This window comes from Pseudorasbora parva, chromosome 13, assembly GCF_024679245.1.
Source record: "Pseudorasbora parva isolate DD20220531a chromosome 13, ASM2467924v1, whole genome shotgun sequence".
Taxonomy (NCBI): Eukaryota; Metazoa; Chordata; class Actinopteri; order Cypriniformes; family Gobionidae; genus Pseudorasbora; species Pseudorasbora parva.
The window spans coordinates 34,727,718-34,746,590 of record NC_090184.1 but is presented as its reverse complement, the minus strand read 5'-3'; the positions used below and the strand labels follow the sequence as shown (position 1 = coordinate 34,746,590).

The window sequence follows — 18,873 nt, the reverse complement described above, 5'->3', positions numbered from 1 at the left end:
TACTATTATTATCATTTTTTACAGGCTATCCAAGGGGATATTTTATCCTTTGACTGTGCATTAAATATCATTTCCATTTTGAAGGTGCTGACTTTCACTGTAACAAAGGAGAGGCTACGAACGGTGAAAAGTTATCACTCGCTGACAGGTGGCTTTCTGACAAATGAGCCCACAACGCCACAAACCTTTACATTTCCACATCTTCTTCAACATAAAGGGAAGAGCGTTTGATTAATGACCGGGTGTGCCTAGCTCCGAAAACTTTGCTGAACTATTGCATCTTAAGTCCTTCAATTGACACGGGGGCTTCAGCTCTCAAAGTCACTTACGTCAAAAGCCCAGATTGTTGCCAAGAAAGTGCCGCTTCCCTTTTGTCAGTGTGTAAGTGGTTAACATCATTTCACTGCAGTGTTGCTTTGCTGAAACAGCAACAGGACATTAATTTGACATTAGCGCTGTAACATCAATTCCTCTCCATTTTCCAACTTGGATAATGCGTTTACTGGAAGCAGATTAATATCTATTCCATAAATCATTCAGAGAATTTGCCGAGCCAGAGACATGGGGGTAATGTCATATATGTTAGCTGATCCTGGTCTTGCGGCTGGATGTTCATTAATCAGTGCCTCGGGGTCTTCGGGGCCAGTCAGAGGGGAAAACAGAGAAACTTATAAAACATCCTGATTATTTATTTATATTGACTTTGGCTCTGTAACTTATGTTAATATTCTATGTCCTTTTATTGCCGCCCTGCGATGCAAAACATCATCCACTCGACTATCGCTTTCATATGACTACTGTCAACATCCAAGCAAGCCTACGACGAATGTCATTGTTTTGATAACAGTAATAAACATCTCGATGATGATGGATGGCTCAACTCCTAAAGCACAATGTGAACACCGTTTTATTATTAGTTCCGGTAGAGTTGCTCAGAATCATATTGATTTATCAAGTTACTTCAGAATTGATTCGAAGTGGTCAGTCTTACGTTTCAGACACTGGATCCATAACCAACTGCTTTCTTTCAGTTTAACATTCAACACAAACTACCCGATAAGACCAGAAAGACTCGGTCCACCTAAAAATTGTACTATTACAGAATATTTCCAAGACCAAAAAATCTATATTAAAAAAAAAAACCTCCCCACAGGGAGCCTAGCCACAGGCGAGCTCTCTCCACGCAGAGGGGTGAATTGGTTGGCTGTCAAGAATATGAAAGCTGAGTCTCATCTGCTGGAGACCCTGAACCTAATCTCCCAGCAAAGAATGATATTGTGCCTGTTCCAGCCATACTGATTCACTGTCAATCTGGCCCAAAGCTGCTCTCAGCTGCCCACTTGACCTTGTCACTGCAAAAGCACTTTATTTTCATTACATCACTGTTCATTCAGGCCGGCAAAAAGTGCCAAACAAAGGCCATTTACTCAAAAGCATTCTTCAAAATATCATAACTTGCTTTAATTACAGTTTTCAGCGAGGTAGACCGTCAAGAGCAGTCACTTTCAAATGAAACACTTCAATTTTTACCCCTCCATTTAAAAGGGAGATAATTATCCATTAAAAGCCCCGCTCACATGGACAATAGTCTCTCTCAGACTGCGCTGCCATATGCTAAAATAGTATGGTTAAACAAAAGACACTGACAATGATTTTTGCACAAACATGTTTGACGACAAAGGTCTACTGCTCTCCTGGGAATTCAAGGGTGTATCGCATTTGTAGAGGTAACAGAGGGTTATTCTCGCTGTTTACTGTATACATCCTTCTAAATCTTTAATTAACTGCCATGTTAACATATTGTTTAACTAAGGTGCTATTAAATTGATATTTTGTTAATATACTGGATAAATTAGATCATAAACATGTCAGTCACACAATTAGGTTAACATTCTGCTTACACTCGTGGTTAGTAAACTGCTGATAAAATATTGGTTCTAGATTCCTTTACTTTGAAGCATGCACTTTAAAAAAATATTCAACCAACAATTTACTAACGGTAAATGTTCAAATGTTGTTTACTATCCTAGCCTAGTTCATTTTTACTATTTTATCCTGTGCTAAAGGTGCAGAATTGACACTACTTTTATTCAGCAAAGACATTAAACTGATCAAAAATGACATTAAAGGCATTTATAATGTTACAAAAGACATCCAATTCAAATAAATGATATTCTTTAACGGTATGCTCACAAAGGGCTTGACATAACACCCGCCAACTCGCCATTTGCAGGTGGATTTCAGCTGTGGCGTGCAACACAGTCTCTCACTAGCCACTTTGGGGGTTTGAATTTTATTGTAGTCTTCTCAAAAGGCATCTGTTATGATCTCGTTGAGCATTATAACCAATCATACGCGTTTCTATTGCGCTTATAAATGCAATGTCTAACAATCAGAAGCTCAGATTAGTCATCGCTGAAATGCCAGAGTTTTGTTCAGAGCATTCTCTCACTCACTGAAACCTGCACTTTCACCATAATCAACAAAGCAGAGATGTATGTGCGATGGACATAGGAGATTCATGCATCACACAGTGATCGACTTTGTGTTCTATTCAGGGGCGTAGCCATCTTTTCAGGAGTGAGGGGGACAGAAATGTCGTAATACCAATTTTTTTTTTTTTTTTTTTGGACCGAGGATGGCATCGCATGGCAGTTGTCCGTGAGGGGCTGCCCACGTTACTTTCATTTTGTTTGGTTAAAGTCTTTTAAATGTTCGCCAATTCCCGCCTCCTTCTTCCCTCCTTGAACATACTGTATTATAATGTCTATGTCCAAATTACCATTACACATTCACGCAACAATGATATGCCATTTGAGCCATCATGTCACCACCACTGCGACATTGCAACTTTTGTTGATGCCTCTCGTAGACCAGACGGACGAGCGTTGCAGGAGTAGCAATGGATGAAGTAAAAGTAAAGTTGAGGAGTGGAGTATATGAAAATGTTGACAACGAGTCTTTAAAGGCAGAGCCTGTTTTATTAGCCCATTCATGACGCATGACGATCTATTATGAATCGAATCGTGGCCTTAATAATCGGAATCGAATTGAATCGTGAGATGGTAAAAGATTCCCACCCCTAGTGAAAGACACATAGCACACTATATATGTGATAGGAAACGATTCAGTGTAAATATGCTTTCTTTTGAAGCGAAGTCTGTTTTCACCTTAGTTTCAAGCACCGCAGCAGCCCACACAAACCAACAGCTCTGAATTTAGACTACAGACACGAGAGCGCAGCACGGCTCATATGCGTGAGTCCGCGCAGACAATAAACATATCGGACCCATTTGAATTCTGCACAGAATGCTGCATTTCAAAGCGATATGGAGGAGATTAGGATGATATACAGTGTTAGAGGACACTGGCTTCACCAAACAGAAAGGTCTGCTCTAGTCAAACTATGATATTATTAACAAAACACTATTGGCTGATTCAAAAAAGGGGAGGAGCTGTTAACAGCTGGAGCCGTTTCAGCGGAAATCATGTCAACACATTAAATAATGTGGCGCGTTCCAAAGCACTTCAGTGGGCCTTTAAAGGGTCAAGAAACCCTAAACTAAATTGTCTAAGATTTTAACAGCGTTATTAGCCTGTAAAAACCCAGACAACTTCTGCCAAATTTAGATTTGCTCTGCAAGTAGTCTGGCAAAGAGCTCATTCAAACCCATTTCTAATCCATCGAAATCGCGGCAGCAATCAGAAACGTTGGGGCGGGTTTACACGATGATGATGGTGCACTGACAGTGATGCTAGTGTGGAATATCACTCATTCGAATCAGCTATCGCGTCTGTTTTAAGCGATTTAAACTTTTCCTTTTCGTTAAAACCCGAGCAAAGAACAACACTCGGCTACCAGATGTGGATTACACCAGCTACTTTGATGAGGAGGATGGGGAGTGTGATCATGTGCTAACACACACAGCAGCTCTGGATCTGGCCTTTCTGTGCTTATTTCCCCAGACTAGAATCACGTAAAAAATGTAAATAATTGTAAATAAATAACTAGCATAACTATGCTCTAGTCTGAAAATGTTCTTAAACATCTGAAATGACTGAATTTGAATAAAGTTTTTGAGACACAACAAATTTCCTAACACAATTTTGGCCAGTGAAAATGCGGAAGAGCTGCATTAGAGTTAGAAACTTTAGAAAACCACTAGCCACAGTGGCTGCTGAGCAAAAAAGGTAATGTCAAGCCCTGTGTACATATTACAGCATTCAGTATAGAGATGAAAATGTGACTTAAAAATACTCTTACCACTCTCAAAGCAGGCGTCAAAGATGACATGACCTTTTTTGGGTGGTCCGGTGTATCCCGGAGGGGTGATCATCAGTTTGTTCACATTCCCGACCAGAGCATCCTCTCCCCCTGCTTCATTCTCTGCCACGTAAAATTCAAAAATATGTGATTGGCCCACACAGGTACAAATATTAAAAAAACATATTTTAAACATTAATTAAAAGATTCCTATTCCGCAGCTGGGATCATGTAGAGCCCTTTGAAGCTGCATTGAAACTGCAATATGGACCTGGCTACAACCCGTTAGTCTCTGTTGTTCAAGTTGAAGTTTCTATATGGAGAAAAATCCTAGAACGTGTTCCTCAAAAACCTTAATTTCTTTTCGACTGAAGAAAGACATTAATATCTTGAATAACATGGGGGTGAGTATATCATAAGGACATTTTAATTCTGGAGCTAACTAATCCTTTTAGTTGTTCTATTATTTAAATAAATACTACAGTATTTACCTATCAGTACACACATGGAGAGAGAGAGAGAGAGAGAGAGAGAGAGAGAGAGAGAGAGAGAGAGAGAGAGAGAGAGAGAGAGAGAGAGAGAGGATGAATTTATATAGGACGTCACATAAAATTACAGAAGATTTTCACAGAGAAGGCTGCGAGTCTGATCATATTACAACTAACGAACACATCTAGACTAGCTAGTCAATACTTGTAAGGCTATAAGGCTATATTGTATGAGTACATGTATAGTAAATTTAACCAAGAAGTGCATAGCAAACCTAGTATAGTCTCGTAAAGATGTAGTAACGTTAGAGCCAGTAAAGTGTGAATATATCAGTCACAGTATTTGGAAACGTCCACCTTAACAAGGCTGGACTACAATCGCACGTGGGATTGCGTTTCATGACTTATGCAGCTGTTAATATATATTGCAATACAGTTTAAGAGAGTTGTAAAGTATCACAATAATGAGGTTTATTCGGCTAACGTTAGCAAACAGTCACTGTTTACATGGACGAAGCGCTCGTGTCATGCACCTAACGGCTACAATTCGCGCGCGCTACATGCACAGACAGCATCCAACCCGAGTCTGCCAATAGAAAAATGTGAGATGACTGTATGCATGTGTTTTAATTTTACACACCAGTATCGATATGCTCTCTGCTGTTATCTTCCATCTTCCGTTCACACAACCTCACACAGGCTTGCGACGCTGAATGAGCGTTTCCAAGACGACGGCGTGCTGCCACGCGAGGAAGGATTTGACGTAACCAGCAGGTGCAAGCGCGCGAAAAGCGCACAGCTCCCCCAGCCACACGGATGTCTCCCCACAACGCGCCAAATAAAACGTCCACATGGAGAGAAAATGTCAGCAGTGTTTACAGAGTACAAACCCTTTATTAGCTGCTGATAAAACATGCAATATAACATGGTAAAAAAAAAAGAGAAGAAGTTTGTGTCTATTTGATTTGAACCCACATGTAAGTGTATAGCTCCTCTTAAAAGATAAAAGTTTATTTTGGAATGCGCAACCTTTCTTCTCTGTGGAAATAGGCTAAACATATTGTCCCTCCCACTGGGAAGTAGCAAATTAAGCAAAGTATAATTCATTGCTAACACTAATGGAAACAACAAAAATAATTTCAATATGCTCCACTCAAATGTTTTGATTCAATGGGGAATTTGACAAAATAGAACTATACACCCTAAAATTATGTATTCTAAAATTATAGGGAGAACAATCTCAAGTCTGAAAACCATATGATCTTGGACTTGGGAGCATTTGGTCTTGGTCTTGACTCAGACTCAATCTATTCAGGACGGTCTCTGCCTGGTTTTGACTACAACACTGATGTGGATTCTGTTTGCAGGGTCATTCCAGACTAAATAATGAGGTGAACCAAAAACCTATACATAAAATCTCTTAGAATACAATTTGTATTTAGAAGGTGTACTGTTACTTCATCCTCTACAGTTAAAGACCTGGATATTAAACAGCTACTTCAAATTTCGAATTAAATTTGACAAAAACAGCCCTTTTTTTACCTCAGAAACATTTCTAAGCTATGGGACATGCTATCTGTATGCAGAAATGTTAGTTCATGCATTCATGACCTCTAGACTAAATTACTGTAATGCATTATAGGTGGTTGCCCAGGCTGCATACTCAATAAACAAGCTACACAGTACTTACTTACTATAGGTCAAGAAAATATGAACATATAAAACCAATTTTATCATCTCTACTGGTTACCTATTAAGTTCTATATCAATTACAATGTATTACTGACCTATAAGGCCCTAAACGGTTTGGCTCCTGTGTATTAAACTGATCTTTTATCTCATTACAATCCATTATGCTCTTTAACCAACTCAACTCTGCGCCTCACTCGTGGGTCCAACATTGCATCAATCACAATCATTCAAAATATGCTGCAGAGCTAAAGTGGTTAAAGGGCTCATATATGATGGTTCTAAAAAGAACATTATTTTGTGTATTTGGTTTAATGCAATGTTAACATGGCTCTATGTTAAAAAAAAAAAAAAGTAATTATTTTACACATACTATACATTATTGTTACTCCTTTTTGCCTCTCCTTCTTGGAGCTCATCTTCTCATCTTCTGAAAAGTGCAGCGTGCACTGATTGGCCAGTGATCCAGTGCATTGTGATTGGCCCAAATACCTTAAGCATGACGGACCATAAACTGTAGCAGATTCAACCTGGATGGACCATATTTGGAACATCAGCAACCAAAGCAATATTGACAAATGATAATGTTCGTCCTACATTATACATTATCAATTCAAGCTCAAATCTTATCCGTATGATGCAGATGACCAAGCTGAACGATCAAAATTGCCAGCGCCACTGGACCAGAAAATATCAGATTGGTAAGTTTGCATTTGTTATCATAGTAATGCCGTTCTCTCCAAGGTGCTACACAGCAAATTACTGAGGGATAAAAACCTGGTGTTGGGCATCTAGTGATAAAATCTGGTGTTAATTTACAAATATTATATGCTTTATCACTTGTTTAGTGTTAAAGCACAGTGTTTCCTTTGGGTGATAAAGCACAGTGTTTCCTTTGGGTGTTAACAATCAACATCTGCGCATGTGCAGAGCATTTTAAATTTCCCAGCTCATCCTTCGGTCTCTCCATCTTTATGGATTTCCCTGCACAGCACACACAACGGTTACAAGGACAAGGTATAGTATAGTATTATTATCTTATCAACTTGTGATTTATTAATGAGCTTGTATAATGAGTAACGTAGCCGATGTGGATGACTTAACTCTTAGCGTTTTTTTTTTTTTTTACCTCAGTTTAAATTTAGCGCGCTTTTGATCCGCCATTCAGTTTAACATAACTGAATAACCCCCACTAACACACTAAATTCGTTAATGGAGGACGAGATTTACGTAAGTGACTTAATTTCGTTGTATTAATTTTGTAATAATGTAGCAGCATTAACATTATGTGTCATTTTAACTCACTGGACTTGGATAGTTATTTCTTCTCATTTGGCATAACGTTAAGTATCTTTAGGGCTTCCAACCTTTATAAGACCGTTTATATCTTTCACCCCGTAACTACGAGTTAATTCTGGTGTTTTGAAATGTCATTCAAATGAGAAAGCAGACGTTAATCGAATGAATTAAATGCTCTTAATTTTTTTTTTCTTGTGTGACGCCGGGGCTCGATCCCTGGCCGAGCTCCCACGGATAGCACGGTCCATCATTGTCGGCGCTGCGCATACTGATCGGCCTGCAACATTTTGCGAGTGAAATGCTCTGTGTTCTAGCAATCTTCTCGTTGTACTTTGAACATACGCCGACCATTCTGTACAGCGCTCCAAAATGTCGAAAACATCGTAGGACACGCTTTTCTTCATGAACTGCTTCAGTCATATAGAAACTCGAGTACGAGTGTGCAATGTCGTGGAATGTATACGCCAAAACTCATTTTGGCGTGCATATGATACGCTGTTTTTTGCGTGCATATGATACGCAATTTATGGCGTATTATACATACGAACCCCCCACCCCACTACCCTAAACCTACCCAAGAGAGCGTGTCATATATACGCCATAAAGTGCATATCATATGCACGCCGAAATGAGTTTTGGCGTATACATTCCACGACATTGCACACTCATACTATTTGACATTTTTCGTCTTATTTTGTATTAGTTGAGCAGACATGCATTAGTGCCCTTCCATGCGCGATTTTTTCTGTACAACTTAGTTCTAGCCTTTTCTAGTTGTAGTATTGTAAATCTGTAACAGTAGTGCTTATGTTTTGAATATAACATTTTCTTGCTATGTGTTGGTATAAAGATAACCTGAAGTAAAACACAAAGTGACCTGATTATTTTGAGTCTTTTAGTTTGCTTTCTGCTTTGGAGGATTTTTGTTTCATGGAATATTGTTTATTATTGCAGAAGGAAACCACTTAAGGCCACAATCTATGTATGCCCTTGGCATTATTACTCTACAAACCTAAACGATCCTGAAAGGAAGACAGGCTATGTAAGTATCTCTGCTTGTTGATTGAAGATGTTTGAAACTTTATATCTTAGATTTTTTTAATGTGTTTGTTTTAACCAAATTTGTCTCTTTAACAGGAACGATATATGTGTTTGGATCATTTTGAGGAGCGCTATCAACGCCAAGATCGTGGGATCGATGAATTGGGAAAGCAAGAACTGACAAAATGTAAAAATGCGTACATTGAATGCAATGTAAGTGTCTTTGGATAAAATCATCTGCCAAATGTAAATGTATTAATTTATAAAGGAATAGTATTTTTTATCAGAATGAATTACAAACCAGACAGTTTTTTTAACATTAAGGTTGATTTAATATATACAATGTTGAATTTTTGTATTTTCAATTAAAACATTACTTGAGGAATGTTTCTTTGTTTAATCTTGTTTGAAACGCAGTAGAGATTTATCATGGTAAGATGTTATAGCATTGGAGTATAACAAGAAATTGTTTTATTCAATTGTATGTGTGACAACAATGGCTTTACTGTAGCGATTCCCGGCGAAAGCAAGAACTGACAAAAATGTTTTTTTTTTTATTTATTAAAAATGGTATTGAATGCAGTGTAAGTCGCATTGGATAAAAGTGTCTGCCAAATGTAATGGAATTGATATATTACAATTTCAATAAATATTCAAATAAATTTGTAGTCACTTGATTTTTTTGGGGAAAAAATAAAATAATATATATAAATTGTTTTAAATTTCATTCACAGTGCCATTTTAGTATTTAAGTATTTACATTAAATAAACATTAAAAACACTGGGTGTGTGAGATTAATCACCATAAAGTGTTAAATGTACACTTATGAGTAATACATTTCTCAACACCTTGAGTGACTAAAAAGAAACACTAACACAGTGTTTGTATAACGAACACTTTCGTCAGTGTTGTTTTAACACTAGCAAAGACGGACCTGTATGTTCACCCGGAAAGTGATAATTTTAACACCCGTGGTGATAAATCTCCCAACATGTTTTTTGCTGTGTAGAAACAGTCCTCAGAAAAAAATGCAGCACGCAGTCGAATATTTGGGTTGTACTGTTCTAGAACAGAGTTGTAACTAAAGCTTAACCACTGTTTTCTAATTGCCCCCTCCTTTAAGACCAAATAAAGTAATTTAGCGTTCGCAATGAAAAACTGTGTCTCCATGACATGGAGGACACAACATACCGCAAGAATTTTCTCTTTGCTTATACATTTGGGCGGTGTTATGAAACTCTGCCCCCACAAACAAAGCATTTTAGGAAGGTGTGGCTAAGCCTTAAATTTTACAAAGAATATCTCGTTGGGTTTGAGACTTTGAGCTTTGTAACTCTGCAGATCTTATACATGCACAAACACATGGGCGTCGGAACCATTGTGTGTGGGTGGGACAAGACCCACCCACTTTTTAAGACCAATGATATTGGACCCACTCACTTTTATCGTCTCTAATTCAGCACGTCTGTTTACCTTGCTACCCCTTAACCGAGGAACTTATTAAAAAAAGGTATTATTAAACACATGTTAAACGCTTTATTTCCCTTTTTCTATTATTTTCTCTTTTTTTATTGAAAATAAATACCTTTCCGATATGTGATGGGGAAAGGGAGTAGAGCGATTGTGGCAAAAGGCGGATTCGAACCTCTGATCGATTTGCGTCAAAACTTGATGCCATGCGTCTTACCCCTAGACTATAGACACGGTAGATAATTCAGTGATTTCTTTCATTTTTTCTGGCCCAATCAATCGTTTAGTAAACGCCACTTTTTCTGTCTGGACACGGAGCACAAAGAACATGCAACTTGTTCTTTATCATTATCTGTGAAACTGTTGATTTCTATGACAGTTAAATGAATATAGCCTTTTTATTAGACTATTGGTATTGACTGGTTTGAGGTCTTTTTTGGTATAAGAAAGGAATATGGCCTCAAATGCACCATAATGCAGGAAATCACATCTATGAAATAATTTTTTTTCTGGGGGAGAACCTCCAGACCCCTTGCAAAACAATTTCACCACCTATTATATGTTGCCTTAATATTTTACTAACCCAACCACTTTTTATTTGCTTCCGACGCCCATGCACAAACAGCTACATAACACACTAAAAAGAAAGAAAAACAAGAAATCAAAATGCACCATATGATTTAAAGGTTACAAAACCTCTAGTACCTAGGATTTCTAAGTCCACTAAAGGAGGGAGAGTGTTTTCGCATTCGGCTCCTAAACTCTGGAATAGAATTCCTGGTGACGTTCGGGGGCTCAGACTCACTCTACCAGTTATTAAAGACGCATCTCTTTAGCCAAGCATTCACATAATGCATCTCATAACCTTGTACTCCAGTTATATCAGATCAAATGCACATGGTTATCTTTGCTTAATGTTATGAACCTCAGATCTGCAAATTAATTTCCATTTGCTTTTCTGTTTTATCTTGGGTTGCCCATCCCTAGGTAACTAGAGAGTACCAACTCCAGTTTGGATAGGCAAACCTGTGAAGAGATGACTCTAAGACCAAATCCTGTGAGGACTTCAGACGATGCAACTCTGAATTAACATGCAGAATTTTTTATATATCCTAATAATTTAGTTAACAACATGTATTCATCACTTCAATGAGCTCATTGTTTCTGCCTTAAATGAATACAGTACATTGTTTAAATACATTGTTGGCTAACTGTGTGATTTGTACATGTATGTTTCTTATACATTTCTTGGACACAGTCACAGATCACTCTAAATTGTAATGTAGACACATGCATTTTCTGTAAAGCTGCTTTGAAACGAAATGTATGTGAAAAGCACTATACACTTTTTATTTAGAGACATCAGTGTTAGTTCCCAGCATTCTTTGCATGTGGCTGGAAATGTAAATATATTCAAATGAAGTGTTATTTTATGTTTTTGAGTGGCGAAAAACATCTGTTAATGTTTAATGTTCAGTTATGTTTGACATTTGAAAAAGTTTCTGTTTCCATTGTGCAGAAGAGTAGAGCTTACGGTTAGGTTGTGAATAACTGCATGTAGTAATAATATGAAGCATGTTGCTTTGTTCAGTGAGAACACTTTGCTATTGCCAGTGCAGTAGAAAGTTTGTTATTACTTGTGCTGGCAGCATGCAGTCTTATAATTGTACATTTTAACTCAAAGTTAAATATAAACAGGCCATTTCCATTCACTCAATTTCACACATCAACTTTTAAAAAACAAAGCATATTTCACTAAAAATATAAAATCCATTGTGACTAAATAATCTAGGAGATAATTGACTTTAATTGCTCTGCTCTTTGGAGTGACTAGCATATAGTGATGCTCACATTTGAATGGAATTCACCCCCATATAATAAAGCAGGTTTGCACTCAACATTTAGGCTTTATATGAATTTGAAAAAAAAAATAAGCATATTAATATCTCTAGCTACCTTGAACCTGATATTTATTTTTCTTATATTTTCAAGATAGAGATTGAGGTCATCAACCATCCTTCTACAAGTGTCTAATTTTTTATAATTTTTTTTAAATTGCAATGTTCCTCACAACCGACACTGGCTGTCTCTCAATATAGATTGATTAAAGTGTATGGATTCCAGGACAATTGGAGCATAGCCTCTGCCATCAACCACAATCAAATCCGACCTCATTCATTTTCCATTAATAGTGCAGCTTTCTGATTAGCCTGCAAATGAACAACCATATGACTTGCGTTTCAGGAGGACACAGGCATAGAGACCCTCAGCCACTAATTTTCAGGTTATGAGCGGAGCGGCGAGTGTCAGAAGCAGATGAAGAGAACGGGGGTCGTCTTTAATAAGACAAAATTGGCAATGATTTTTTTTCCTTGCGATTATATTTGATGGCAAACTACAACCAGCAGGGCAGCCGGGGTAGTTTGATTGTTTTTAAATAATGAGGAATTGTGCTGCACAGTACACCCTTCAAACTGAAAATTGAAAAGCTGTCCTTCATGGTATGTCATTCCCTAACATCTCCAATTATCTGGCTCCATGCCTCCCTGTTTATTTATTGAGACTGTCAATTCGTATTATGAATCGGGCGACAAAAATATAGATCGCTCAAAACGATCTCCTTGTTCTTTTGTGTCTGCAGACGTCTGCGCATGCTCCAGGGTGCATGTGATGCACATGCATCTGCCAGCCGCATAGACCTGAGAACAAAAAGCAGGAAATATAATTGTGGGAGAAATAGAATCACAGCAGATATTCCTATGACAATTATGACGTGCCTGCAAAAGCTGAATTTCTTGTTCACGCGCTGGTCCTGTCATGCGGTCTGCCAAGTGAACAGATGATTTAATGAACCCATCAATCACAGAATACAAAAGCGAAGTACAGTCCACTTCTTGATCCTCTGATTTTTTAATTGGTTCCCATGAGACACAATGTTTTTTTCCACATCAAAATAAGTTTTACCCCAGCATTATAACCGACTCTGCTTCTAACAATCATGCGAGACGAGTGTGACGCCAACGACTATGGCAAAACTGGATTGAGTAAAACATTAAAGATGAGACTTTCTCTTTTGGGCTGGAGGTATTTGGAGCAAGCGCTCTAAGAGGAGGCAACTTGAGTGTTTGTAAGTGTGGGTGTGCATTTCCAACGTGCCCAACATGTTTTTGGTGGTGTACAGGGAAACCCTTTTTAGAAGGGCCATGTTGGGAATCCACGCATGAGTCCCTTGCAGTGAATGGCAGGTCATCTGCATGGAACAGACAGCACACAGGAGAAGCGGCAGGCTCTGAACAGGCTTTATGAAGACACATAGAGTCACTATGGAGACAGCAATCAGAATCCTCCTGGGACCCTGGTGGACAGAGGAGGGAGAATGAGAGGCAGATGACTCTGGAATCAAGCAGTAGACTCCATGATTCAAGTGACAGCCCATCCCATTGCGTGCACACGTACACATCCGTCTCCTGAATGATTTTTAACCAGGTCTGGTGTATACGCTAAAATCCGGTATGGGATAGAGTACTTGTGATAGCACAGTTATAATGTAATTACAGCAAGAGTGAGAAAACAGTCCTGTTTAGCATATTTAGCAAGACTGCCTGGCAGCATGCAACACACTGGGTGCATTCTTAAAGGGTAACTTCACCCAAAAATTAAAATTCTGTCATTAATTACTTACTCTAATGTCGTTCGACACCCGTAAGACCTCCGTTCATCTTTGGAACACAAATGAAGATATTTTTTGTTGAAATCCGATGGCTCAGACAGGCCTTCATTGACACCAATGTCATTTCCTCTCTCAAGACCCATAAAAGGCACTAAAGACGTTGTTACAAATCCATCTCACCACAGAGGTTCTACAATAATTTTATGAATAATTTTACAAAAAAAAGAAAATAAATATTGACTTATATATGATGAGCCGATTTCAAAACAAAGATTCAAACAGTTATGTATCAGCGTATTGATTCATGATTCGGATCGCCAATGTCACGTGATTTCAGCAGTTTGGCAGTTTGACACGGGATCCGAATCATGAATCAATACGCTGATTCATAATGGTTCGAAACTTTGTTATGAAATCGACCCATCACTATATGAGTCGTTATTTAGGTTTTTTGCGCACAAAAACTATTTTGGTCGCTTCACACAATTATTGAATTATTGTATTAACAGGTTGTTGGCCTGTTTGTTTCATTGCTTCTATTGCTCTCCCCTTTTATGTAAGTCGCTTTGGATAAAAGTGTCTGCTAAGTGATTAAATATAAATGTAAATTGTAGAGCCACTATAGTGAGATGGGCTTTGTAACGACGTCTTTAGACAAATTTACCCACTTTTATGGGTCTTGAGAGACGAAATGACATCGTTTTCAATGAAGACCTGTCTGAGCCATCGGATTTCAACAAAAATATCTTTTTTTTAAATAGTAGTCTATAAATAGTGTCCGTGACGTCACCCATAGGATTCCGATAAGCCGTTCTGAAGCTTATAGTAGCGGCGAGCTGGGCGGTGCCATCTTGCGAGCGAGTCATCTCGTGTCACTCCCGGATAACAGAAAATGGGCAAAAAGGCGGGATGTGGGCGGAGCTTAGGTGACGCAATAGACTATAGATGGCAGATAAATGGCTATCCACCTGTCACGCAAAGTAATCACGCCCTTAATTATGCAGAACTTTAAGGCTTTATATAACGTAAACAAATGAGTTATAAAAAAATTCACCCCCCTCACAGTTGTCATGAAGATCAAAATTAGCCATATAGGCCAAAACCACAATTTGTATTAGGCTGTAAACATGTTTTTTTCAACTGTAAAGTTGGGAATTTTAACATGGGGCTGATGAGATTCTGCTCCCTTCTGGAGCCTGTCCCTAGTGGCCAGTCGATGAATTGCAGTTTACATTACTTCCGTATTGGAGATCGCGGGAGGTTGCCGCTTGGTAATGACAGAATTTTCATTTTTGTGTGAACTAACCCTTAAACCTAATAAGATTTGCCCATAATGATTTTATTCTAAATGGATTTAGCATTAAAAGTTACCACGCAGATGCTATGGAGCCACAAAACGTCCCATAATAACAAAAATAAATGTAATGGTTTAAATAAAAATGCCTCATGCACATAATGATGTATGACTTTACTCATTGACGTAAAAATGGTAGTATTCTTTCTCAACGCTCTCTCCATCTCTCTTTTTTCAGTTGGCTTCCGTCCACCCTAACAGATGGGTCGGTGTCAATAGGCTGCTATTAACTGGACACACGCCTCTCATGGGGCCTGGAGACCAGATCATACTGTACCATACGCATTTTTCAAAAAGAGGAAAGAAAGAAACAGCTTATTTTCCTGCAGTCATAGCCACTTTCAGCGAACCTCCGCTTTTCACACTCACTAGAAACAAAACAGGTTGAAAATGACTTATTCTTGCCTGCTTTGTTATTTTGAGAGAGAAACATATGGTTTTGTGGTTTGTCTTGTACCTGAGTTTAGCTGCATCTATTGGCATAAAGATGATGATTAGGCTTTGCCATGGATTGACAGTATTATAATCGTTGAACAAGAAATTATTTTACACAAAACAACATAATGAATCTTGACAATTTTACCCAGTCTCTCAATTACAGCTAAACATTTTAAAATAAACATCTTGTGAAAGTCTAATTTAGTATGCATATTGAATACAGTTTTTTAAATGGTAAGATTACAGCATTATGCAGTCATTGGCTGATGGGAATACATCTGCAAATCTATGACTAAATCAGTGTTTAACAATGACCTCATGATTGCTCATACTTGTATAAGTTTGTCCATATAAAAGAATTATAAAGGAACATGAAACAACATTTTAAAATCTAAAGCCAAGAATATGAGTCACTAAAAACAGTTATTTATAGTAAACAAACAAACAAACATTAAGTTAAAATAAGCAGTATGATTTAAATCTGATTTGATTACTGTATTTTCAGGTTGTCAATTATTCTTTGTCATTCTCAAATGAAATTAAAGGGTTTACTTGTTGATGTTTAATTATTCATATAGGACAGGTCACATTACTCCTCGGGTTTCAGCGTTTAAGGTTCCATCTAAAGATTATTGTATTTTTTTTTATCTTTTGAAACTACTTTTGATGAATCATGATTATATTTCAGTAATTTCCAACACAAATAAGGCTTGAAAAAACGAAATTGTCTACGCAATTTAACCCCTCTAATCCCACTTCTCACAATTGTGGCTGCTTTTTTTAAAAATTATTATTTCTGAAAGATCTAAAAGTGTTGTTGTTGGCTTTGGGCAATAAATTAAACCTTTAAATGAAAAAAAATGTATTGTCTTAATTAAAACGTATCAATGTCATGTGACTAGTGCGAGAGGTCACATGACCAGATCAGTTTATTTCCTGCTTGCACATAAGGAAATGGTTTTCCAAGCCTAGAATCCGAAATCGCCCCCTAAGATCGAAACCATGGTGGACGTTATTAAGTGCACTCATTCAATAGCACATTGCACCGCAATAAGAGTGTATTGCCTATGTACACTCGACAGCTGTCCAGCATCACACACTCGTTTTTATTCACTCCTTCAAGTGAACTATATTAGTTGACTAACATAGGGAATAGTGCTTGGTGGTTTAGGGGACAATTTCAGATTCAGCCCTAATGAAGATGTCTTCCCCAGACTACAACAAAAAGAAGCAAGTAAAACACCTTAATTACCAGATAGAACTATTTGTAGACATATTCTTCAAAGCGTCTACAACTGATCTAATTTGAGATTTATACTCCTGCGTTTATATTTTTTTCTCGTAAGAAGTGTACATTTGTTATTGGTCACAATTGTGACTGATAGTATAACACAGTATTTCAATTAAAAACACAGGTCCCGGCTGCCAATCCCAGCTCCATCCATCCACTTGCGCAGTTTAAAACTACCGGATGTGTTGGACCTCCCAGATGTGCGTGACACCCCCCCACACACCCTCTACACACACACACTTGAAAAAGAGGTAACCGAAAGGGGCCACGGCAGTGATGGTCCAGATAGGGAGCATCTGTGGGCAACGGCCACCTGCCCGGCAGACCGTGAAACGCTGATGCGGAGGCGAACCATCCAGAGGATGAGGCAGAAAGAACCAACCAGTGTGACCCACCCCCCACCAAGGCACACCAACCAGCTCTCATGAACATCCACCCCATCCTCCAGAGTCCAGACAGTTCACCTCTGCATCACCACCCAACAGTCCACCTGGCAAATGGGCTGGCCCATCCTGGCACTTCCCATCTGAGCCATCACCAAAACAGTCACCCCCAACTGCCAGAGATGCCGCACACAGCATGCATGTCTAGGAGGTCCAACACATCCGCAAAAATAAACAACTGACTGAAATCAACAGCCAAAACGTGGAGTTTCAATTGAAGAATTTGTATTAATTCTGACAATGCTGTTTCCCACCGGTCACTATTGTGACCAAATATAAAACCTAATATTTCACTTACCAAGGTAAAATCAAAGAGGACATAAAGCTTTGTGTTAGGGAGGAGTAAAATGCATGTACTTAGTTTGCAAGAAAAATATTGGGATTAAATGAATCAGGCTCTATGCTCATTCCTTTATACATACAGTACAATGGCCCCAAAATGTATTTGAACACTTAAGCCACATTTAAAATGTATACATTCCACTGCATCAAACCAAGTGAACAAATGATCCTAGACGTTTCAGAATCAACCAAGGTCAATAGTAAGTAAGTTTACACAGTTGTCTCTAGCATAGTAACCACAGGTTACTTCATCACATTGAATATGCACATGCCCCCTAACATTTGACAACCAGAAAGTATGCTTGTGCAACATTTCTGTCAAATAAATAGCACTTGGTTTGATATTTTGTCATCTAATGCAGAGGCATTTATATATATTCACATATTTACATTCATACGCAAGTATCCAAATGCATTTTGGTGTCAGCGTAGCTATTTAAAGCTGTGAATCGAAGCACTGAACAGTGCACAATTACGCCAATGTCTTTCTCTGACGCCATTTCAGAGGAAGAGACGTGTCCGTTTCACAAATATGCTCCGGGAACGATATGCCGACATCTCAGCAGGGGTTTTCTCCGGCTAGGTGCCACTGGTCAAAATTTTCTTAATGCTATTGGTCTATAAATCAGCCCCGTTCTCTCCCATACATCAAACACGGCTGTCGCGAGGCGACGAAAGGCGCGGGGGGAGGCGAGAGAGAAGAGAACGGAGGTGAGCGGGTGCCAAAGCGATCATGTGTTCCCCGCAAGCAGCAGGAGGAGAGCCGTGAAGCCAAACGGAGAGGAAAAGATGAGCCAGGAAAGGCAGATGTGCCTGTGTCATGTCTGTTATGAACAGTCTTCCCACCTTGTGGTAACACTGTGAACTGTAACTGCAGGAAAGCGTGATCGAGAAATAGACAGAGGGAGAGATTGGAGGGTGGGGTGGGGGTAAAGAGAGATAGAGAGTGAGGGAGTGTGAGGAAGGGAGGGAGCAAGGAAGGAGAGAGAAAGAGAAAGGGTGAGGGATGGAGAGAGAGAGAGAGAGAGAGAGAGAGAGAGAGAGAGAGAGAGAGAGAGAGAGAGAGAGAGAGAGAGAGAGAGA

General features: G+C 38.7%; 1 protein-coding gene and 1 long non-coding RNA gene across 2 annotated transcripts in view; one reads left to right on the top strand and one right to left on the bottom strand.

Annotated features, from left to right (window-relative positions):
* agbl4 (AGBL carboxypeptidase 4) overlaps positions 1–5,552 on the bottom strand; it is a 451,864-nt gene extending 446,312 nt beyond the window's left edge. The window contains 2 exon segments of the mRNA XM_067414131.1: positions 4,265–4,387; positions 5,393–5,552. Of these exon segments, the coding sequence (XP_067270232.1) occupies positions 4,265–4,387; positions 5,393–5,426 (157 nt within the window). The 5' untranslated portion in view covers positions 5,427–5,552.
* Positions 5,553–7,193: 1,641 nt separating this feature from the next.
* On the top strand, positions 7,194–9,423 carry LOC137038264 (uncharacterized). The gene is made up of 3 exons (XR_010897441.1): positions 7,194–7,458; positions 8,695–8,782; positions 8,878–9,423. It is a non-coding gene; the product is annotated as an uncharacterized lncRNA (long non-coding RNA).
* Positions 9,424–18,873: the final 9,450 nt, after the last annotated feature.